General features: G+C 35.8%; 1 protein-coding gene across 2 annotated transcripts; it reads right to left on the bottom strand.

The window, feature by feature from the left end:
- Nucleotides 1–206: 206 nt before the first annotated feature.
- Nucleotides 207–15256, bottom strand: entpd8 (ectonucleoside triphosphate diphosphohydrolase 8). 2 transcript variants are annotated; one of them, XM_056460308.1, is made up of 11 exons: nucleotides 15100–15256; nucleotides 14529–14594; nucleotides 14136–14267; nucleotides 11545–11662; nucleotides 10286–10436; nucleotides 9994–10153; nucleotides 6289–6519; nucleotides 5899–6165; nucleotides 4968–5078; nucleotides 4678–4812; nucleotides 207–899 (listed from the first exon to the last, which is right to left on the bottom strand). In XM_056460308.1, exons 3-11 carry the CDS (start codon nucleotides 14256–14258, stop codon nucleotides 705–707), a joined length of 1491 nt encoding a protein of 496 aa, XP_056316283.1. In that variant the 5' UTR covers nucleotides 14259–14267; nucleotides 14529–14594; nucleotides 15100–15256; the 3' UTR covers nucleotides 207–704. The 2 variants fall into 2 exon arrangements, with proteins under 2 accessions (XP_056316283.1, XP_056316281.1); XM_056460306.1 differs by lacking the exon at nucleotides 14529–14594.
- Between the last annotated feature and the right edge of the window lie 9182 nt (nucleotides 15257–24438).

Below are 24438 nucleotides of genomic sequence, written 5' to 3'. Positions count from 1 at the left end.
TGGGGGCTAATAATTCTGACTTCAACTGTATTTGCTGTATATATTATATATCTATTTTTTTTCCTGTACATCAAAAATACTGAAAAACATCCATCAGTTTTCCCTTAAAACAATTAGCAGAGCAGCCATTTTCAACATTGCTATTAGAAATCTTTAAATAATTCTGATTAATGGAGTAATGGCTGCTGAAAATCGAAATCAATAAATAAAACAATGGAATATTTTATTTTCGAGATTTGTACAAATCTTAAAACGTTTAAAGGTAATGTACAAACACTTTTCTAAAAGCGAAGGCAAAACTGGAAACATGAGCTGCTTTTACAATGTTGCTTAATTATATAAATATGTACAAAGCACAGTACATTTTCTTTATATTCATAAAAATGTAACTATAGCTTTATTTAATGTCTGTTAAGTGCTTTTTGTCCCTTTAAAAAAAATCTAAACTCCCAGTTTATAAATAAAGAAAAATCTCTGTAACCCAATTTCATGTATTATTATTAGGCACAGACTAAATGATTGAGGTATGAACTAGTCAGCCATCAAAACAAGACACTACTTTGAATAAGTTATAAAGAAATATCAACTACAAATGTACAGAATGAAAAAAGAATTCAGCGTTTGTGTAAACAATAGTTCCTTGTCCATATTCATGTCTAATATCTGATAAATATTAATGTACATAGATATATTCATGACACAATTTACTTAGTTAGATCACGGACAGATAGGATGACTATAATAAGTAGAGTGAGGAAGAGGGCAAATGCGATGAAGAAAATCTCAGCGGCCCATTGACTGTGTGGCACTCCTGTGACGGCACTAGAGCTTTCAGAAGGAATCATGTTGGTCAGGTTCAGCATGTAGCCCAGCGTCCAACCAATATCTGTATCTGCAACCTGTAACCGGCAAACAATCATAAATGAGTGCAAATCTCCACGTCACACTGATAGGAGAAAAGGGCTTTATGTCAGGAGAGATTCCCAGAAGCAAAGGTCATGTGATTTATTGGTTTATGTGCTTCAGGATCACATTATGATGTCAGTTTATGAGCTGTTGATGTTGTTCTCTTGCATAATGCTGGGTTTATTATGGGCTGTAACAATCTTTTTCAGTAATTTTCGATGATATGGAGTGTTTTTAATAAAACACCAGCCACGTGATGAGATCCTGAGCGTTTCACAACAGTCCAATCATAGAGGAAGAGGTGCGGAGCAAATATCACACCAAATAACTCTCAGAACATTCTGTTCTGACGACTGTTAAGGTGCAAATACTTCAACAAGCACAGCATGTACACTGAAAAAAGTGTTGCATGCAAAACTGTTGCAAACTAATTATTTGTGTTGAATTTAAACAAACAAATTCAATTGAGCAATCTTCAACTTAATTTGTTTGTTTAAATTCAGCCCAAATAAACTGTTTACGACTACTTAACATAAAAAATTGAGTAAATCCAAGGAATCGTCTTTGAATAATTTTTTCAGTGAAGAGGTTATTATTGCTTAACTTGGTGACTTTTTTAATTAGAAACAAATGATCTGCAAAATCTATTATCAGTAACAGTACTGCTGATATTCCAACACAATCTCATGGCATCTCGTACCTTTTGGCTTTTAGTGGCTGTCATATGAATGTGTACGTTCCCATACGAATATTTTAGTTTGATTTGCTCATGCCCTAATGATGGTTGGGTTTGGGGGCATACATTTTCATATGTATGAAAACGTCTCTGACAACATGTTAAATAGGTAAGTTTCCTCATGGTATTAAAGCTAATTAATCTGCATCATTGCAACTAATAGAGCGCAACAGTGAGGATTCCTTCTCATTTTTTCCATACTCCAATGATTATAGTCATAAAAAATATTAAATCATAGACCTGTTTTGAGCTCCAAGGTTGTTAAATGATGATATTCATTCATTTTCAGCTTAGTCCCTTTATTAATCTGGGGTCGTCACAGCGGAATGAACCGCCAACTTATGCATGCATATGTTTTACGCAGCGGAAGCACTTCCAACTGCAACCCATCACTGGGAAACCTTTATACATACTCATTCACACACACCACGGTCAATTTAGCTTACCTTATTCACCTATACCACGTCTTTGGACTTGTGGGGGAAACCGGAGCACCCTTAGAAAACATGCAAACTCCACTCAGAAATGCCAACTGACCCAGCCGAGGCTCGAACCAGTGACCTTCTTGCTGATCATACTACCCACAGCGCCACCATGACGCTAAATGATGATATACACCTGCTAAATCCATCTCTTCACACACTAATTCAAATGATTTTGTGTTTAGTAGAGGAAACTACTTTGTGTACTTGTGTTTAGTAGAGAAACTGCACATATGATGCTATATAGATGAATCCACCAATCAGTGGATACACCAATCAATATTTGGGTGCAATTATTGACCGATCTTTGAGGCAAACTGTGATGCTGTGTGCAAGAAGGGGCATCAGCGCCTATATTGTCTCTGAAACTATCACGTTTTCACATTGGCCCCAATATGCTTACTCTTTTTTTTTTTTATTGTGCTTTTATTGAGTCTATCCTTCACTCTGGTGGTATGGTTCGGAGGTCTGTCTCTCAAAAACAGGAATAGACTAAGCCAGGTTGTTAGGTGGTCTAGCAGGATGATTGGTGATTCACAGCTGAGTATTGAATCCCTGTATAGTAGGCAGCTTTTACAGAATGCCCAGAACATTAGTAGCTGTAGCTCTCATGTTCTGTCTGAGGAGTTTTATTAAGGTTTCAGATGCTTTTCAGTAGGACAAAATGGTTCAGGAATAGCTATGTCCCATCATCTATTGTCGCTCTGAATAAATTGTAATCCTTTATTCACCTTATTCTCCGCGTATGAGCGGGCGCAGCCATTTGAATCTTTTTGGCTCGAAACTTCCAGTCTCATTCACTTCCATTCATTTTTAGAGGTTAAAAACAGCTCGTTCTGCTGCTTGATGTTGCAAACTGATCATTTCGTATTATATTAGTCTACTTTTTATGTATAGTCATGCAAACACTTGTTTGTAGAGCGAGTAGTTTGATCGTTTTCTGCCATTTATTATTTCTAGTCATTTCTCCCATAGGCAACTGAATTGGAAGTTCTAAAACAATCGCAAAAACGAGCGCACTTCCGCACTGTAGAATAAGGTCAATAAGGTACTCTGTATGTGTATATGTGGGTATGTATATGTGTGATTTAATTGTTTGTATCAAATGCCAAACCTTGCTGCAAAAAGAATCTACCTACTGCAGGCATGTCCAAGCTCGGTCCTGGAGGGCCGGTGTCCTGCAAAGTTTAGTTCCAACCCCAATCAGACACACCTGGGCTAGCTAATCAAGCACTTACTAGGCTTTCTAGAAACATCCGTGCAGGTGTGTTGAGGCAAGTTGGAGCTAAAATCTGCAGGACACCGGCCCTCCAGGACCGAGTTTGGACACCCCTGACCTACTGGTACTAATAAAGTCAATTAACCTATTCATATTTTGCATTAACCTTGAATTATATTATTATTATTATAATTATATTAGATACAACCAAAAACATTTTTTTCCCCGTCGTTGTTAATTTGATTGTGATAATCACCATTTGTCATGGTATTGTAATTCTTCAGTTCACTCAAAAGTGTACATTTTCTCACCTTTTTTTACACTCTGTTCTAAATTTTTATGAATTTCTTTGTTTTGTTAAACAAAAAAAATATTCTGAATAATGTTGGGAAAAGCAGCCATTGGCATCCATAGTAGAAATAAAAAATACTATGGAAGTCAACGGGCGACACAGTGGGTAGCGATGTCGCCTCACAGCAAGAAGGTTGTTGGTTCGAGCCTTGGCTGGGTCAGTTGGCATTTTTGATGTTCTCCCCGTGTTCGCGTGGGTTTCCTCTGGGTGGATCAAAGCAAAAGAAAAGTCGTGTTGTCTGGAGTAAACATCTTATTTTTAAAGCATTTTTTTATTTATTAAATTGTTTTGTCTAAGGCGACGCAGAGGCGCAGTAGGTGCTGTTGCCTCACAGCAAGAAGGTTGCTGGTTCGAGCCTTGGCTGGGTCAGTTGCCGTTTCTATGTGAAGTTTGCATGTTCTCCCTGCGTTCGCGTGGGTTTCCTCTGGGTGCTCCGGTTTCCCCCACAGTCCAAAGACAGTGCTGTAGGTGAATTGGATAAGCTAAATTGGTCGTAGTGTTTATGTGTATGTCCTGGTCCTCCAGATTGGAGGTTGAGAGTCGGGATAACAACTTACCTCATAAAAAAGCTAGATGTTACGAAACACCAGTATGGTGCGGCTACATATCAACTTCGATTTAAATGGCCATAAGAAAGTATGGAAGTAAGTATGGAAGTCAGTGGGTGTTTGTTTTCATGTGGAGGACAAATAATTGATGAGAGATTTTTCATTATTTGCTGAACTGTCTTTTTAAAGCCTTTAGGTGCACAGTCGTCAGTGTATCTTTGCATGCTATTACAAGTCTTCATTTCAGTTCCAGTTTGGATTGTTACGATTCTTTAGCTGGTTTGATTCATGGCATATAATGCTTTAACAAAGACTTTTTTAATCTTTATGGGACAAATTCATGGAAAACATCCTTCCTGAATCAATGATGTAAACAAAAGCTTGATTGCTGTACGGGAAAATGAATATTCAACACTGAGGATATGTCTTCTTACCTGTTTCACAAAAGAAATTTGATCCCAGGTGTTATTGAACTTGTATCCTTTCAGGAGAATAGTCATAATATAGTGACCAGAAGCACAATAATCTTTCAGATATTTTGCCTTAATGGATGGATTCTCCGCAGTTAGCTGCAGAAGGAAATCACTGTCATTATAATGAATTTAGAGAATCGTCATTACAAAAATACTTTAACTGTTGTGTTATGACTCAAGTCTAATCTCAACAGGCTGTTTACTTTAATATACAGAATGATCATGTATTGTAATCGTCTCCGTGTACTCACAGTTGTCCAGTTTTTGTTGCAGAGAGTGTCAATAGTGGAAAGAACTTTTGTTAGTGGAGCTTTTGGAGTAAGACCGAGGAAGTCAAATGTGTAGAAGTATGCAGAAAAGGCCTGAGAAGGAAATGAAATATAGTGATCAAACTTATTTTAAAGTATGCGAAACATAAATTAATGTTTAAAAAAAAAGCAGAGGATAATTTGTGGAAACTTTTGAACAAGATTCTGCTAATATCAGACTGCTCGGGTTGGGCTGCATGTTTTTGCATGTCTTTACTTTTTTTCCTCACTTAATGTGTTCTGTTAAATAAAACTATTTTTACAATGTGCAGGCCAGAATGTTTTTATGTTTACATTAATGCATGTATACTATAGTTGGTTTTAAACGCATAGTTAAATATATTATATAATATTGCAATCATTTTCTCCTTGTTCCAAACCAGTGTTTTGCTGCTGATAAATACAAAAGAAGATATTTTGAAAAATGTTGGAACGTGTTAACTATTGACTTCCATAATACTTGTATGTCCTACTGTAGATGTCAATGATTACTGGTTTCCAGCATTCTTTAAAAATTTTGTGTTTAACAGAACACAAAACCCCAAATTTTTGAAAGAAATAGTAAAGGGTGAGTAAATGATGACAGAAATGTAATTTTGGGAAATTTAAAATAATTTCTGTGTGTATAAAATCACTTTTGTACATTAGATTTGATGCGGCCACCAAAAACACACACCTCATCTTTCAACCATAAATCAAATATTACTCCAATTGAAATATTAGAATATTAATGTTTCTAAATGTCAATATAAGCTACATTATATTCAAAAACGTAAGTTATTATCTGTAATATAAACAACAGTCTGACGATAACTAGGTTTTCATTTCCCTCCTTACATTAAAACTCCAAACATAAACATAATGTAAGACTCACAAAGAATTCGCCGTTGACCGGAGGCTGATAGATGCCATTGAAGCCACAGTCAGGAGATAACGCACAACCAGTGAGATTAACAATGTTCTCTATTAGAGAAAGGCAAAGGGATGAATTTCCTGTTCCCCGAAAAAGGATTGTATCCTTGGGGTTAAAACTGCTTGGTGGGACCACACAAGGGGAGTTGTAAAGTTCACCCAAAGTAAGATTGAGATTATATCCTTTGTGGTAGCAGGGGTGGCTGATAGGAGATGATGATCCCGCATTCTAGATAGATCAAAGACACTGTATCAGACATTCAACTGTAATATTCATCTTTTATTTATAGACACTTGCTTTTTAAACTGGTAAACAGACAATCATAATTATTCTAACTCTTTAAAAACCAACCTTGTGAAGGTAGGCCTGAAGTTTCTTCAAAGCCTGGTCTTTGCCGTAACACAAGTAGCTGTAAGTGTACAACTCATATTTATACCCATAGAGTTGGAGATTAAATGCTGAATTTGGGTCTCTCACTGGGTCTTTTGGGGTAAAGGAAATCTGTGTTGATGCACCACCGAGATCTAGAGCTCCAATGATCTTTCCTGCTTTAGGGTGGATCCAGGAGCCCTCAAATGTGTGCTGCAAAAAAAGCCAACAAAAAAAACATTAAAGGTGTGGTGAACATTTTGTGAGAAATCACTCTTGATATTTGAAACTGACACCCAAACAAACACACTCCCTCTCTTTATTGATCCACCCCAGTTCATGAACACACTGTGCAACAACAATTAACCACTGACGTATCAGTTAGCTTACGCAAGTGAATATTAATCAGCTTATGAGGTGTGGAAATGGATGTGTCTTATTGATATCAACAGGTAAAATATCAACGCAAAGGAACGAAAAAGTGGATATGACACATCAGCAAGTGAAAAAAGTATTGTTAGTCACACATTTTCAAACAATTTGATTTCCATCAGCTTGTTAACGCACATTTTTGAAGTATCACATGAGAAACGAGTGATGGAAAAAAAGCAATTCCTAATAAAAACTACATATTTTAAAAAACAAAAGGGGTGGTGGTTTGTGACTGCGAATAATATTAATGGGAAATGGAAACACATTAGCTGAATAAACAGATGTAGCAAACATTACACACATCTGCCCCTTTCACACAGTGATACCAATAAATACCTGAAAAATTTCCAGAAAGACTTTACCGGTAAATTCAAAAAAGCACTGTTTATACAGGCGAGGACATTCTGGAATATTTCTGGAAGTCCACTCACACATCCATTCCAAAATACCGATAAATTCTGACATCACTAACCGGAAATAACCTCTAAACGGCAGCGCTTGTATTTGTAAACATAGAAGGGCTCTGGCTTTTGTTGATGGTTTCACTTTTATTTAAAGGTTTAGCATTCATGCAGCTGCTATTGTTCCACAGACATCCAAAGAAAGAAGTGTTAACTGCAGCTAAACGTTTACACATTTGACTACATTACAAATTCTATGGATGGATAAGCATTTAGAACAACGTCGATGAAAACATGGAGACACTTTCGCATGTCGAGATGTACATATTATGTGTGTGTGCTGGCGCTCACCACTGCTTCACGTGCACGAGCGTTAAACAACTGAAGCAGAGCTTGAATCTAAACAAACAGCGGTTTATCCTAAGCATTTTACCAATAATTTTTGACAGAGCTGGCATTTAGAAGGAACATAGAAAGATCCGACTAACATCTAGCAGCTAAATGTGTCTGTAAAAATATTCAGTTTATTTTCATAAACAGTTCGGATGTAAATGCATATGAATGTTCTTATTGGCTGGAATAGACGTCTCACTACAGCACGTTTTAATGGTGAACGCACTGTTTTTAGTAATTTTTTCTGCATTCACACAGACCAGCATTCCGGCAAATTATTTTTCCGGAAAATTGCCGGAACGAATTTAACGGTATTTTCAAAAAGGACCTGTTCACAGATGATCCCCTTCTGGAAAATTACTGGTAATTTTTTTCAGAAAGGTTTGTATGTGTAAAAGGGGATACTAACTCCATTATGCTTGCTTTGTTTACTGTTGGTTACTAGGTTACCAATACTACAGTTGGCCTCTTTAAGAACTTGATGGAAGCGTATCTAATTGACATTTGAGCTTTATTTACTTTGTAAAGACTCGCTTCACGTTAGGATGGAGATTCAGCTAATGACACTCAAAGCACATATCTTGATGATTGGCTAGAAAGATGTTGTGGTGCTCAGTCTGATGGCTTAATTTTTACAAAGCCAGTGAATAATATATAAACAATATCTTCTTCCCTGCACACAGAAACGACGGCTAGCAAATGTTAGCACAATCATTTATAAACAGTGTTTCTTCGAAATTACTTACTGCACCTTTCAGAGTATTAAAATATAGGGTGTCCTAACAAAAGATGCAATTAAGAGTGATTAAGAATCATTTCTACTTTTGATTGAGCGGCTTACCTGACTCAGTGTTGGCAAAACATGAAAAGCAGGACTTTTATAGTATTACAGAATTTATTGGACATGTCTTCACTGGCTTTCACAGAGTTACAAATAAATAAAGTTCTCCGGAATGAGGACATAAAATGAATTATGTTGCATTACGGGATTTATTTCACATTTTAATGGACTGAATTGGTGTACAGACAAAAAGCCATTATTTTAAAAAGTTAAATAATCAATAGTATCTGGATGCAGACTTGGATTTGCAGGCTGAGACTGCGTATTTTAGATATGCAATATCAGACGCAATGCACTCAATAGAGCTAGGGATATCCCTGTGAAAGGTAGGGTTAGGTGTGCGCAATAAAAGCATTGCATGCAGCTAACCTCGCAACTGCACCCGTTCTGCATCCAGACTCCTCTCCAAATAATATTTATGGTTGCCAGTAAACTCACAGTGCTTGCTGCAACCCAAGTTCGATTTTGAACTCTAGGCCTTTTGCCGATCTGTTCTCCTCAATCTGCCAAATGCTTTCCTGTCTACACTTATGTAGAATATTTTTTAAAAATCAATGCAACATCTTTACACAAATATTTATAAAAATACATACAGTATAAAGTGCAAAACAAGCAGTTCCTCCGAGGATGGACATGTGCACTGTACCCTTACTGGCTACTTTATTAGGTACACCTTACTAGTACCGGTTGCCTTTTGCCTGCAGAACTGCCTTAATCCTTCATGGCATTGATTCAACAAGGTACTGGAAATAATCCCTTAGAGATATATTGACATGATAGCATCACACAGTTGCTGCAGAATTTGTTGGCTGCACATCCATGACGCGAATTTCCCGTTCCACCACATCCCACAGATGCTCTATTGGATTGAGATCTGGTGACTGTGGTGTCGATTTGAGTACAGTGAACTCATTGTCATGTTCAAGAAAACAGTCTGAGATGATTTGCGCTTAATGACATGACATCTTTTTTTTCCAATCTTGTACTGTATAATTTTGGTGAGCCTGTGTGAATTGTAGCCTCAGTTTCCTGTTCTTAGCTGACAGGAGTGGCACTCGGTGTGGTCTTCTGCTGCTGTAGCCCATCTGCCACAAGGTTCGACATGTTGTGCATTCAGAGATGATCTTCTGCATACCTTGGTTGTAACTAGTGGTTATCAGAGTTACTGTTGCCTTTCTATCAGCTTAAACTAGTCTGGCCATTCTCCTCTGACCTCTGGCATCAACTAGGCATTTGCGCTCACAGAACTGCTGCTCACTGGATATTTTTTCTTTGTCAGACCATTCTCTGTAAACCCTAGAGATAGTTGTGCGTGATAATCCCAGTAGATCAACATACACTGAAATACTTAGACCAGCCCGTCTGGCACCAACAATCATGGCACATTCAAAGTCACCTAAATCACCTTTCTTCTCCATTCTGATGCTCAGTTTGAACTGCAGCAGATCGTCTTGACCATGTCTACATGCCTAAATGCATTGAGTTGCTGCCATGTGATTGGCTGATTAGAAATTTATATGTGTACCTAATAAAGTGGCCGGTGAGTGCATTTACAGTACCTAGCAAAATGGCCTTATAATAGCAATCCTATTATTATCAGTATTGGAAAGTGCACCTTACCTTAATAAAGCTCTCCAAGAGGTAGTTGGTGGTGATCCAGCCATACGCCCCCTCCTCCATCCCTGTGAGTATTCTGGCCCCTCGGAAATCAAACTGGTAACTTTGGATTGTTTTGGCGACCTCTGCGAGGATGTTGTCTGATTGAGTTTGGTTCTGTAAGCTGTGAAATCAATAATACAGGTTATCTTTCATTTAAACTAACATCAAAGTAATCCATTACACTGATCATTTCTAAGATTACAGCCAAATATTTCTCTGTGATAATCAGCCAGATATTCAAGGGTATATTCACTTCAGAAGCCGCATGCCAGCAGTGGCACCGAGGTACACAGGTGTGGACTTCTGCTGTTCTGTTGGTATTGCTGCCTTAGCAATGTCCAAGCATTTCTTCAGACTTTCTCCAGCTCCTGCAGGGTTCTGGACATAGCTTGATATGCCATCACCTATTAAAAATATATATATTTCAACCTTGTGTGAGAAATTAGTCTGCCTCAACACAACTTTCATTCTAAATGGTGTGCTGATGCTCATTTGCCAAAATGGCTGAATAACAATAGAGAAGACAAGTCAACAATTTGTTGTCTCTGCTTAATTTGAGATGATCACATCTTGAGAAAGGGGTAGAATGGAGATGGGTGAGGGGTACAGAGAACCATCTCACACAATGCATTAGCATAGAGAAAACAGATGTGTCAACAGCCAAGAAGCAACTTAGTTAACATTAAATCGCAGTAAACTAAAACTGTATAAAAGGTTTGAGTAGAAGAATGAGTTCATTCTGACTTGACTGAAACTAGGGTATTGTCATGTACTGCTAAGCTGAATAAACATCTTCATTGAGATCTTCTATGTCCTCCTCATTTGTTCTTACACTTGCATAAAAGAGTCGATTTTATATAAACTATTCACTATTGGGGACATGGGAAGAAGGCCCATCCTTGAAACCTTTGTCCTGGGCTTCATATGTTTTTATTATGAAAACTGCATGGTGATGTCACATCAACCACTCAAAACACCCTAGCAACCTCATAGCAGCACGCTTGCTAGAGCATTTCTGGTGGTTGCTAAACACATAGCAAAAACATCTGCAGATTCTGTCTGGCCCTGCTAATAACCACCAGCAATACACAAGAAACAACAAAAAATACTTTAACATCCACATAGGAAGCGCCTATTAAATTACACAAAGCTCCTTCTCAAAATAATATCAGTGTCGTTCCATTCACACACAATGCCAAATGAACTACATATCTTTAAAAAAATGTTTTTGCTTCCAACGTCAAACCTAAATCTGCTTCACACTAAAGATTATTGTCAGTTTAATACTACTTCTCAAGTCAACGTTACCGTTTGTCCTTTAATGTAGTTGATTTAATTCTTAGAGTCTGATTAATAATTTAAAAATACTATAAATATTTAAAAAATAATAAGTAAAATATTAATAATAAAAACTAAATTTAGTCTTGTTTCTTTATTAAATAATATACAATTAAATGATAAATTAAATGTACATTTTTTAGCACAGTTCTGATAATGTTGAAGTTGATTTACCATCCACATCGCAGCTCTGTTTCTGTGACACGATTCCAGTGTTGTTTTCTTTGTTTCCCTGCCACTGGTACAGGAAAAGGGCAGTGTGGCTGGAGCCAGCATCAAAAACAATCCCGAACTGAGGAAGTCAGACAAAGAGCTTCATAAATGTGGAAAATTTATTGAGTATGATTACTTTCTTGAGAGAAACAGCACACACACATTGTGAGAGATAACATTTGACACTAACTCTCACATTCTCACTATACCACATTGGTAAATTCATCGAGTTTTTAAATAACTTTAAGCATAACAGTCTGTGTTATTTCAGTACAATTAAAATACTATTGTGTTTCTATTCATTTATATTTTTATTCAATATTTTCTATTTAAACATCTAGCATTTTTGTTTTTGCCATTTTATCGATTTTTGAATTCTATGCTTTTTTCAATTAGTTTTTTTGCCAGATTGATCTAAATGAAAATATTTCCTTGTCAGCTAGCTGGTTTAGTTTTAGCTCATTTGTTATTCTATGTCATTAACTGATAATGAATAATAATTTAGTTAAAATATAGTTCAGCATTTAATTTTCATATGGTTTTCTCATTTATTGGACAAACTTTTATGATAATGTTATCACAAATTTGTGTTCACATACATAGCCAACTATAGGAAAAGACATGTAGGGAAAGATAATCAGAACGATAGGCAACATGGAAAGAACAGGAACTTAAATACACAGACTAATCAAACTGAAACAGGCACAGAGGATCAAACATGGGTGAGACAGGATGGGGAACAAAGGAGTACCAGAGAAGTCACACCTGAACCAAATCAACACTGCGGAGAAACTGGGTCACAAAATACAAGGGGTGAACAACATAAAAAGACATGGGACACACAGGGAAACAGAGTTCTGATAATGTACCCACCCCCCGTCACACTCCCAATGGAGAGGGGGTCTGGAGGAAGCCCATGGAGGAAATCACAGAGGGAGAAAACAGGAGGAAACTGACAGAGTGTGTCCTTGCTGAAACCTGCAGCTTGATGACTTAATGGATCAAGTCTAATACATAAAGGATGTGAGCGTGATCGGTTATTTCTAGAAACAGAAATAACCGATCGGGGGGTTGTGGGAGAGAAAGGTAGATAAATAAATTAATAAACTCCAGTATAAAGGCAATAATTACAACAAAACCCCTGACAGCCTATCAAAGATCAAGTAAGTATGTAATGTAATTGATTAATGTATTTTATAAAATATCTGATCAGTCATTTTCTCAAATCTGTTTCAGCCTCTGTGTCAAGCATTCTGTAGGTCGACGGGTCTTCATCCAGTTCACTGTAATTATCTTCCAAGCTGTTATTAATAATATATGTAGTGCATATAGGTGAGACTTGCTGAACTGATCAGGGGGGAAGCCAGCCATCAAGCTAAAAAAACACTGGGTGCATTGGTATGTCATTGGGAAGGTTCAGCTCTTCTTTATCTTTATTTGACATTAGTATTTTAAGTCTTAATCTTGGTCTTTTATTTTGCCAAACGAATTTAGAATTTTTTTTTTTTCTAATTTATTAAATGCTGAGACCGGGACCCAAACAGTAAGGGATTGAAATAGAAAGAGAAGTCTACCAAACATAAGAGGTAGTATTTCCCATCTAACTAGGTCTTTTTTATAGTTTCAAATAGCCGTGTGTAATTTGCTGTGTATAAACGTGATGGAATGGGTGTAAAGATGACACCGACCGAGGTATCTAAAACTCTTACTAGACCATCAAAAAGAAATATCTTTGACTTATCTGTATTAACTTTGTATCCAGAAAGCAATCCATAATCCTTCAGGCATTCTAATAGGGCTGGAATAGAAGTAAGAGGGTTTTCAATGAATAATAACACGTCGTCTGTGTATAGCGAGATTTTGTGACATTTTCCTCCTTTGTATTTTATCCCCTAGTATATAATATTTTACTTGTTGTTTTGGAGGATACTAGTTTTCAGCTTAAAGTGCAATTTAAAGGCTTAAGTAGGTTAGTTAGTCTTTCTAGGCAAGTTAGGTTAAATAAACAAGTCATCGGATAAGTGGTTTGTTCTGTGGCAATTAAAAAATATATTTTAAAAATATATTTTTAAGGGGGCTAATAATATTGACCCTAAAATATTTTAAAAATAATAATAAAATGTTTTCTTTCCAACCAAACTAAAAGAAATAAAACTTTCTCCAGAATAAAAAATATATAATAGGAAATACTGTGATGCTCTGTTAAACACCAGTTTATTTGAAATCTTTTTTTTATTATTCTGATTTATTTAAAATAAAATAAAATGTAAAATTATTTTGCCTGCATTTTTGGTTATTTTTACAGTGTATTTTAGTTAAGCTTATACTGTCATCAGCTGCCATGCACATACATTTATTATAATAACACATTTTAAACTATGTTGACATCAGTTTGAGATGAAATAGCAAGTGCTAGTAACTAAAATTAACTCGCCGTACAATTTTCTTGTAAATGCCTACTTTTACAACAATACTAACTTACTTGAGACACAACTGCTGTTAAAAAATCTTCATAAAACCACACTGTTACTGACAGTTAAACGTCTTCACACCTGTGTTGAGTACGGCTGATCCAAAGTCTGCCGGTTTGCAAGAGCCAGAATCAAAGCGATGATGGTTGTCAAAGCCACGGCTGCCATTGCAGCACCCAGCAAAATAGCCTTCATATGAACCATTTCTGCAGTCTGTCAAAAAAAAATCAAAACAACAAATCTGCACTGCATGTACTTAAAGATCGATCCACAGTTCATTTCATGACATGCATTTTTTTATTATCATTTGAACATATCTGTAACAAACCTAAGCAAAACACAAAAAACAATACATTAAGTTAATTTAAAGTTTAAAGACTAAATAATAAACCTAAAACCATTGAAAATATAATAATAATTTGTCAGTGTTTATGTAATTCAGAAAGGGTTCCCAAATTTGATCAAATTATTCACTCTGATAGGTAGGCAGTCTTCTTTTCTAAAGGTATACTGATGTAAACCTCTGACAATTCCAATTCCCTGTAAAAAAAATGACAAAATGTCATGACAACAAATTATTCTGTTACTTGCTTAATTTTAAGCAGTTAATCGGGTTTCATCTGTTTGTTTTGGGGTTTAACCAAACAAAATTATGCTTAAAATTATGATGAAAAGGGTTCATTTGATTCAACTAAAAATGTAGGCAGTAAGAATTATTTTAGTATCTGATTTCCAATTAAAGGAAATACTTTTAGCTATTATCGACAAAATTTCAGCAATTCTAATAACTTGAATCTTAGAGTTGGTAAAATTACCCAATAGGAAATCCATAAAAAATTTCATGCATCTTTCATACAATATCATATTCTCATGTCCAAAACAAAACAAAGTGAATCAGCGCTCAAATCCACATTCAGACACGATCGTTCGTCATTGCTTTGTTTATAAATCTAAGTTTACAAGTTCAACAGAATCAATGTTTAACCAACATCTACCCTTGATGTTTGTTGTTTAAACCTGATTCACACGTTAAAAAGTGTCTTACCTTTTTTACTTTCTTTATGAACAAAGTGTAACCCGTTTATTGAAGCCAGGTATATGCGATGTTGATTCCTCCACACCTTTACTCCAGCCGGGCCTCTGGAAACTGAAGTTAAACTCCCACTTCCCCAGTATATCTTCAGCTCATTACACACACACACACACACACACACGCGCACACACACACACACACACACACACACACACACACCCTGCTTTACAACCTTAAAGCCTGACTGGCTCGAGTCCTAACCACTGTCACGGGCTGAATCTTTTCAGCAGGTTTTACTTGAAGAATTTGACAGGATGTCCTCTGAAATGTGGGAACCAGTGGTGCAGTCCTTGCTACGCACGTATACACAGTATGCCTACTTTTTGCACGAGCTGTTTGGGTATTACGACTTCTGAGAATCAAACCTTCTGTATACTCACTTGTTTTGGTGATTAGACTTCCCTAATTTTGTGTAACTCGTTTTTTAGTTAGTCAGCAAACCACAGCTGTGCTGACCGTGAGCAAAATGTGTGTTATCATTAGATTGTTAGAATATCTGCATATTTGCAGTTCTTTGCTATAGAAACACTTGTTTCCTCGGCACTCCCCTCATCAGTTTCCTCCAGTGAAATTGTAACTCTTAAAAGACATGTTGCTGTTTATTTCACAATTAACATTGAAAATAAAACACAATGCATGTGGCGTTACTATGTCATACTGTACATTCATACACAGGATTAAACGCAGTGACAGAACCATTCAGTGAATGTTCACTTTAACTGCATATCTGAGTGACATCAGCGTGAAACATCATGTGTTGTATCGTATTAAAAATTATTTCCTATTTTGACTTATATTACGATAGTGAAATATGTAATTTAACCTGTAAGTTTTTAATATGTTTACATTTATGCCATAATGAATTTAAAAAGTAGCAGTTTTATTTAATACATGGGAAAAATGTTGAAGAAGTGTGCTTTGCTTTTGTTCCTACATTAAAAAATATGTACATATATAAATAGGTTCATATACATTTAAATACAGCTCAATATACTCCAATATACTCAATACTCAATATACTAGCCAATCTCCGGGTCTGCTGGGGTTACTAAGCATAAATCACTGAATTGGGATTAAAATGAATAAATGTGTTTAAATGTTTTTTTCTTTTTTTTAAATAGTGATACTTTTAAAATTTGGATTAGGTGGCTAATACACCACATATTTGTTTAGGACTAAACCACTGGTGGGAACTGATAAACAGCCCAGCCCTTATCTCAATCAAACTGAAACCATGCACTAACCTTCTCCACCAATAACAACTGTTACTTAATAACTAATCTCTCTGAGAATCAATTGTGTTAAAGTCCTTGGTTTAACATTGTAGCACAATGCACATTCACACAAACATGGCTTTTAATGATAAATTCTCTGACTATTTGTAGCAAAACGTTGTGATAACGTTTCGGTAACACTTGGTCTTGATTGCTCCGTTTGAGTATTCGTAGACCAACACTCTCAGAATGTTTTGTATTAAAAGTGTTTCATTTAGGGGAAAAGGGGGCTAGTGAGGACGTTATTTAATTAAATGACTGGTCTGGAGTTAAGTGAATCAAAGCAAAAATAAAAGTCGTGTTTATCTGGTGTAAACATCTTATTTTTAAAGCATTTTTTTAATTTATTAAATTGTTTTGTCTAAGGCGACGCAGAGGCGCAGTAGGTAGTGCTGTTGCCTCACATCAAGAAGGTCGCTGGTTCGAGCCTTGGCTGGGTCAGTTGGCGTTTTTGTGTGAAGTTTGCATGTTCTCCCTGTGTTCGCGTGGGTTTCCTCTGGGTGCTCCGGTTTCCCCCACAGTCTAAAGACATGCGGTACAGGTGAATTGGGAAGGCTAAAGTGTCCATAGTGTATGAGTGTGAGTGAGTGTCTATGGATGTTTCCCAGAGATGGGTTGCGGCTGGAAGGGCATCCGCTGCGTAAAACATGTGCTGGATGAGTTGGTGGTTCATTCCGCTGTGGCAACCCCGGATTAATAAAGGGACTAAGCTGAAAAGAAAATGAATGAATGAATGTTTTGTCTTCACCTCAACACTGTAAAAACTTTAAGTTTACTAAATTATATTGCGCAAACCTGTTTCTTTAAAGGCAAAGTTCACCCAAAAACAAAAATAAACACAGAATTTTCTCACCAAGTTCAAACAAGTTTTGAGTTTTTTCTGTTGAAGACAAAAAAAAGATATTTTGAAGAATGTTGGAATCCAGCAGCCACTGACTTCCATTTTTGTTCCTTTTGATGTTAATGGATAACAGTTTCCAGAACTCTTCAGAATATCTTGTTTTGTGTTCAACATATAAAGAAAATTCTGAAAAGTTTTTAGAAAAGTGTGAATAAATGATGAGGAAATTTTCATTTTTGGGTGAACTATCCCTTTAATTCAATGAAGGACTCTTAAACTTATTGCAAGTGTCATTTAAGACTTATTTACATAGACATTAAAATGATTACTTATATTGAGTCACATTTTTATTTTCATTTATTTAACCTTTGTTTGACCTGAAAAATACTTTGAGATTATTAATCTCTTTTTACTGCAGTGTCCTGGCCAAAATGAGCAGCAAGACAGACTTTACAGGACAAAATACACATTAAGAACACATTTACTTAGACCATTTACATTCTATTGACTTTACTTAATCTGTATCTGAAAAACAAAGCTCTACACTCACCGGTCACTTTATTAGGTACACCTTACTAGTACCGAGTCATAACCGCTTTTGAACTGCCTTTATCCTTCGCGGCATAGATTCGACAAGGTACTGGAAATATTCCTCAGAGATTTATTGACATGATAGCATCACACAGTTGCTGCAGATTTGTCAGCTGATGCAAATCCATGATGCGAATCTCCCGTTCCACCACATCCCAAAGATGCTCTACTGGACTGAGATCTGGTGACTGTGGAGGCCATTTGAGTACAGTGTACTCATTGTCATGTTCAAGAAACCAGTCTGTGTTGATTCACGCTTTATGACATGGTGCATTATCCTGCTGGAAGTAGCCATCAGAAGATGGGGTACACTGTGGTCATAAAGGGATGAACATGGTCAGCAACAGTACTCAGGTAGGCTGTGGTGTTGACACAATGCTCAATTGGTACTAATGGGCCCAAAGTGTGGTAAGAAAATATCCCCCACGCTATTACACCACCACCACCAGCCTGAACTGCTGATACAAGGCAGGATGGATGTATGCTTTCATGTTGTTGATGCTAAATTCTGACCCTACCATCCGAATATCGCAGCAGAAATCGAGACTCATCAGACAGGTAACGTTTTTCCAATATTTCCATTGTCCAATTTTATTGAGCCTGTGCAAATTGTAGCCTCAGTTTCCTGTTCTTAGCTGACAGGAGTGGTACTCGATGTGGTCTTCTGCTGCTGTAGCCCATCCGCCTCAAGGTTCGACATGTTGTGCCTTCAGAGATGCTCTTCTGCATACCTCGGTTGTAACGAGTACTTATTTAAGTTACTGTTGCCTTTCTATCAGCTTAAACCAGTCTGGCCATTCTCCTCTGACATCAACAAGGCATTTGCGCACACAGAACCGCCACTCACAGGATATTTTCTCATTTTCGGACTGTTCTCTGTAAACCCTAGAGATGGTTGTGCATGAAAATCCCCATAGATCAGCGGTTTCTGAAATACTCAAACCAGCCCGTCTGGCACTAACAACCATGCCACATTCAAAGTCACTTAAATCACCTTTCTACCCCATTCTGATGCTCGGCTTAAACTGCAGCAGATCGTCTTGACCATGTCTACATGCCTAAATGCGTTGGGTTGCTGCCATGTGATTTATTGATTAGAAATTTGCAATATGAGCAGTTGGACAGGTGTACCTTATGAAGTGGCCAGTGAGTGTATATTTTTATTTACTCTCATTAACACTCACTACAGTTCCTGAAGCCACGCTACTTGTCGCAATGTTAAATACAATGTAGTTGTAATATTAAATAAACTTATTAGTAAAAAAGAAAAGTCACTTTTAAGTACTTATTTATGAGTAAGTATTAGTAAGCAATAGTAGCTTATGTATATATCTGGATACAAGCTTGTATAACAAAATGGGTAAACATCCATGTCCATTTTCTCAAAAGGCTTATAAATCATACATAATTAGTTATTCTTTCAGAAATTAAAAACACATGCATATATTAAAAGCAAAACGTAATAATATTAAACTTTTTCTATAAGTTAAATCATTAAATGTCATCATTCTCTTTACTGATTCCAGTAAAGAAAAATTGTTATCTGTCATTTTTAATGCTAAAGTTACCTTTTAATTTAACATATATAATATAAATGGAGAGAAAAACTGTAATTACTTAATAGGCATAACTCCAGGCATAACATTGTCATTACTTAATAGGCATAACTTAATAGGCATAACATTTCCAGCATAAACAGACTCTATGGAAATGGCAGAGTTGTGACAAACACTCTTATTCGTCCTCTTGGCTCAATCGCCTCAGCATCTCGATTGAGGGATTTGCAGCTTACCATGTACCTCCACACAAAGAAGCCTAATTGCTCACAGTCACGCTCAATTTTAAATTAGCGAGCAAAATAGTCACGCTTTGGTCAGGACGTATCATAAATCACTTAAATCTGCTATGAATACGTTGTGCTTGTTCTGAATCACGCAATCACACCTGTTGCTCACTCCCTTATGTGTTCAGATGTGTATGTTCTAAACATTCCAGCCAGAAAACAATAGAGATAAGCAATAGCAGTAAATGGCAGGTGCATAAATGTCTGTCAAATAATCCTGTAGGGACCGTGACATGTTTTTATTTTTTTAAACAGGTTTAAGATTTGTTGCTTGAGGCACTTGATGTTCAGTTCACTGTGAGAAGAAACACAGTGTTATTTTTAATGAAATCATCATTCAACATTTGAAGGTATTTCATTTCAGGTTGTACTACACTCAAAAAATGAATCACAGTGGAGTTCCTAATTAACTGTTTGTAATCTTTTGATTTTATTTAATTTGTCAGTTTTTTAAAAATGTATTTTGTCAGATTCCTTACAATCTAAATCTGTTAAAATTGAATGCTATTAGATTTAGTCAGTTAAAAAAATATGATATAAAGGTATAAATATATGTAGTTGTAGAAAAAGCCAGATCCAGTTAGTTCCTTGAGATTTCGTTAATATTCTGGGGTAAAATTGACAGCTCCTTGGAAGCACGTTGGATGGATGGATATTATAACATAATTGGATATTATTAGATAAATACGTTGAATATTATTACATAAATCTTGTTCTTACATGTTTCATATATGTTTAACTTACAAATATCAATCACATAAAGTTTATTAGCTCAATTATCTTGCAAGTATGTAATCCAAATGAATAGAAAATGTATTTGCAATCACAATACATCAACCTTATTTGTTAGGCCTTAATATTTTTGAGTGTAGTGGAGCTAATTTTTTGCTAAGTGTCTTTCATAAAAATCAAGGTGTTTAAACAAAAAAAAATCTAACCAGAATCCGAGAACAGTTATTATTGTAGCAAGAAGAAAGATTACGACCAAAAAATGCAGATTACAGCAGTCAGATATGAGTTTAAAGTGTAAATGGCTTTGCTTTGACTGATTTAAGCATATCTGCAGGCAGCTACAGAATTTGATAAGTCTCTCACAGATCATCACTAGTCTCTCGAAGGACATCATTAGGCTCTCGCAGAACTTCACTAGTCTCTCAAAGGACTTTACAAATATCTCAAAGAACTTTGATAATTTGTTTCAGGACATCAGTCTCTCACAGGACTTTAGGCTCTCACAGGGACATCATTAATCACTTACAGGATATCATTAATCTCTCAAAGGAATTTATTTTTCTCTTACAGGATATTAGGCTTTCACAGGACATCGTTAATCTCTCACAGGATTTTACTAGTCTCTCATAGGACATCAGCACACATCAATCAGGTTTAGGTCAGGACTCTGGGCTGCCATATCATTATTTCAGTGTTTTCAACTTCAAATAACTGCTTTACCTGTTTTTTGCAGTTTTAATGTGAACATTATGTTTTCCACTGGACAAAAGTGAACTTTGGACCAGTTTTCTATCCACACAATATGCACCACTGAAAAGGCCACTCTAGGGTTTGACTCTTTCTGCTGATAAGAGGTTTGGACTGCAGTGACATAGTGATATTGTAAGAATGCAATATTCTCAAAATCACAAATTTGGAATGACCAGCGACCGTCCTGCGGTCAGAGAAAACTGACCCTGCCAGGTAAACAGGGTCAGAAAAAAAAAAAAAGATCATTAGATTAAGATTAACTGTGAGAAATCTGAAAGTGCTGTCTAATTTTAATAAGTATCCTTTTCCCAATTTCTAACTTAAAAAATTTATATATCCTGGATATCAGAATATATGTAATTAATGAAATATTGCTCTTTTTTTACTCCTATTAAACTACATTCAAATGACTAAGCAGTGACCTTGATATTTAGAAAGTTGTAAGTTGTCTGATTTGCACTGTATATGACTTTTTCTTACTTTCTATTTAACTAATATTTTACTTGGTCATATTTAGTAATGTTACTGCCTGGTAAAATACTCCTCCACCTAACATGACATATACTATACAGTGATTTTAAGCAAATAAAGAGCGTTATTAAAGTAAAGGTCATCATACTCTGTCACGTCATTTTTTTGGTTAGTGACAGCTCAGTTATGTAACTTATATTCCCTGGCTTATATGTGACAAAAAATAAGAAGAAAGCAATGACATATATTTTTTGAAGCTTTATGAACTCATGTCATTGCAGTGAACCATGGGAAGTTTAAAACAGTTCCTTATGATGGGGTATGTTCATCTGTTCTGTGTTTGGAGAGAAATTAATGAAAGGTCAGACAATATGGTTTTATGTTTACAAAGTATTAGATAATACCTTCTATTTATTTTCAGTCCTGTAAATTCAGTGAAGCTTTATTTGTATAGCACTTTCAGTTAGGATTAGGTATGATAAGGAAGAGGCTTTGTCCTGTAACAGGAACATATTTAAATATATTTCCATTTTCCACTTCAGCAAAATAAAAGTTCAAAACTTAATTTCAATTCATTTGTTTTGCATCAACACTTTTGTCAAATAATTTTCCTCAGTTCATCAAGCCAGGTTAGAAAGCACATAAAATGGCAAAAGAAATGTATATATGAAGAAAAAAAATTGCATAATTAAATGTTTACAATGACTTAATGCATGCACATTTATGATTTGAAATGACCCTTTTAAAACGTTTTATTATTATATTTGAGGATTTTTCTCTGCCCGAATACACTTTTTAAAATGTATTATTATTTTAAGACAGAATAATAATTTAAGTGATCTATTCATCCTGTAAGGTTGGTCTGGTATAAAATGAACACAAATCAAAAGCAAAAGATGCAATAATAGCAATTTTGCATAGTAAGCCAACGTGTGCATGTAATAAACCATGCTCTTTTATCGGGGACAGGTCATAAACTGTTGAGACACACCAAGATTTTCCTTTGTTACCCCATTACTCACCTTTATCAGCTGTTTTTCAGATTATTCAACATGCATAAGACTTGCGCTTACAGTAAACCAATAAAAATATCTTTTTAATGAGCTGGTATTTGCTAGACCCCTAGATATAAGTGTTTTATTGTAGGACTAATTGTGACTGATGGTAAATGAACTATAAATAATTATAAATAAATATAGGTCAAAGTTTCATTTAGCAAAAATTATACTCTTGACGACATCACGAATGCACAATCAGGGCTAATGAATGCACAATATATTGTTATATTGTTTACCTGTTTGAACACCTTTATTATATAACTGGCATTTGGTTACAATTCTGTGCATTTAAAAGGGCATGATGTGGATATTGTGTAAACTGTAATATTTACCCTTTCAATTGTGTGTATTTTTTGTAATATGAACCACACCTGCTCTGTCAATAGGCGATGGCATTGGACAGACAAATCTTTCATAATATCTTTACAAAAGAAAACAGCTGACTTCATTCTTACATTCATCAGCTGATTTGTGTTTAGGAATCTTAACCACAGTGACATTCACATTGAAAACATATATATAACATACATACAACTTGACTAAAATGTACAAAACAACAAATACAAACCTCTCCAACAATACTTCAAACTAGATTTTCTTTTCTGATGGAAATATAAGAAAGGCATTTAAAGTTTGCATTATAAAGCAAAAAGAAACACAAAATATGTGTGCTTTGTAAATCTTTTGTCATTTTAGTTTCATTACGTTCACTTCCAAACCAAAACAAAATTAAACTAGATTTTAGTTTACTGTAGTAATTTAATTGGAATAGATTTTATAGCATTATTTAAATTCAAAAGGATTTTACTGTTTAAAACCAACATACTAGAAAAATACACTGAAATAAAAATATTTAGGGATACTCCGATCGATCGGCTGGAGATTGATCTGGCCGATCTCATGAACTGATCGCAAGTTTTTGTTTAAGAGCTTACAGGCAGAGGAAGATGTGCATAAAACATAACATCCTGGGTTATACATACAGCAGCTACAACCCATGAGGAGATGAATGATGATTGGGGGCATGAGCAATCAGTGTGTTCGCATCACAGCTAAAATATATACAGATGTGGTGAAACCTCGGTTTATACAGTTTATTGGTGCAACTCGCACAAAGGATGGTCCCTGTTGCAACCATTGTTTATCCAGTGTTTGGAGTTGCTGCGACGCGAGCAGAGTGATTGCCCCTATCTAGTAACTCATCCAACCGTATGACCTCTGTCAGAAGCTCCGCAAGTCTCCCGCATATTCATACCGGCTCTGTGACAGCTGCAAATTAGTGGAAAAAACCTGACGAGAGTGATTGAAAATGTGTTTTATGCATTATAAAGCTTGAAGCATGAATCGGTACTCGGTATCGGCCGATCACTATGACAAGGAATCGGTACTGGCTGCAAAAATACTGATCGGAGCATCCCTAATAATATTACAAATATTTTAAATAAACCATCTAATATGACTAAAATTTACCAATGTTTGTGTAGTTTTCCCACCTAAAACAAAAGTTAAATGCAGAATATGGGGTAAATATCAATTGTTAAGCGCACGAAATTCTAACGTCCATTTTGTTAAGCATTAAAATGTTTCAACCAACAAATATTGTAGTATTGCTTTTTGATTGTTCCCTTAACGAAACTAACCATAACTGTAGTTAAGTTTCATAAAGGCTTTTCAAAAAAAATTTAAAATGTACGTTAAAGCTTGGCAAAACAAACAGTAAATACTGGTGAT

This window comes from Danio aesculapii, chromosome 6, assembly GCF_903798145.1.
Source record: "Danio aesculapii chromosome 6, fDanAes4.1, whole genome shotgun sequence".
Taxonomy (NCBI): Eukaryota; Metazoa; Chordata; class Actinopteri; order Cypriniformes; family Danionidae; genus Danio; species Danio aesculapii.
This window is presented reverse-complemented; position numbering and strand designations above follow the sequence as displayed.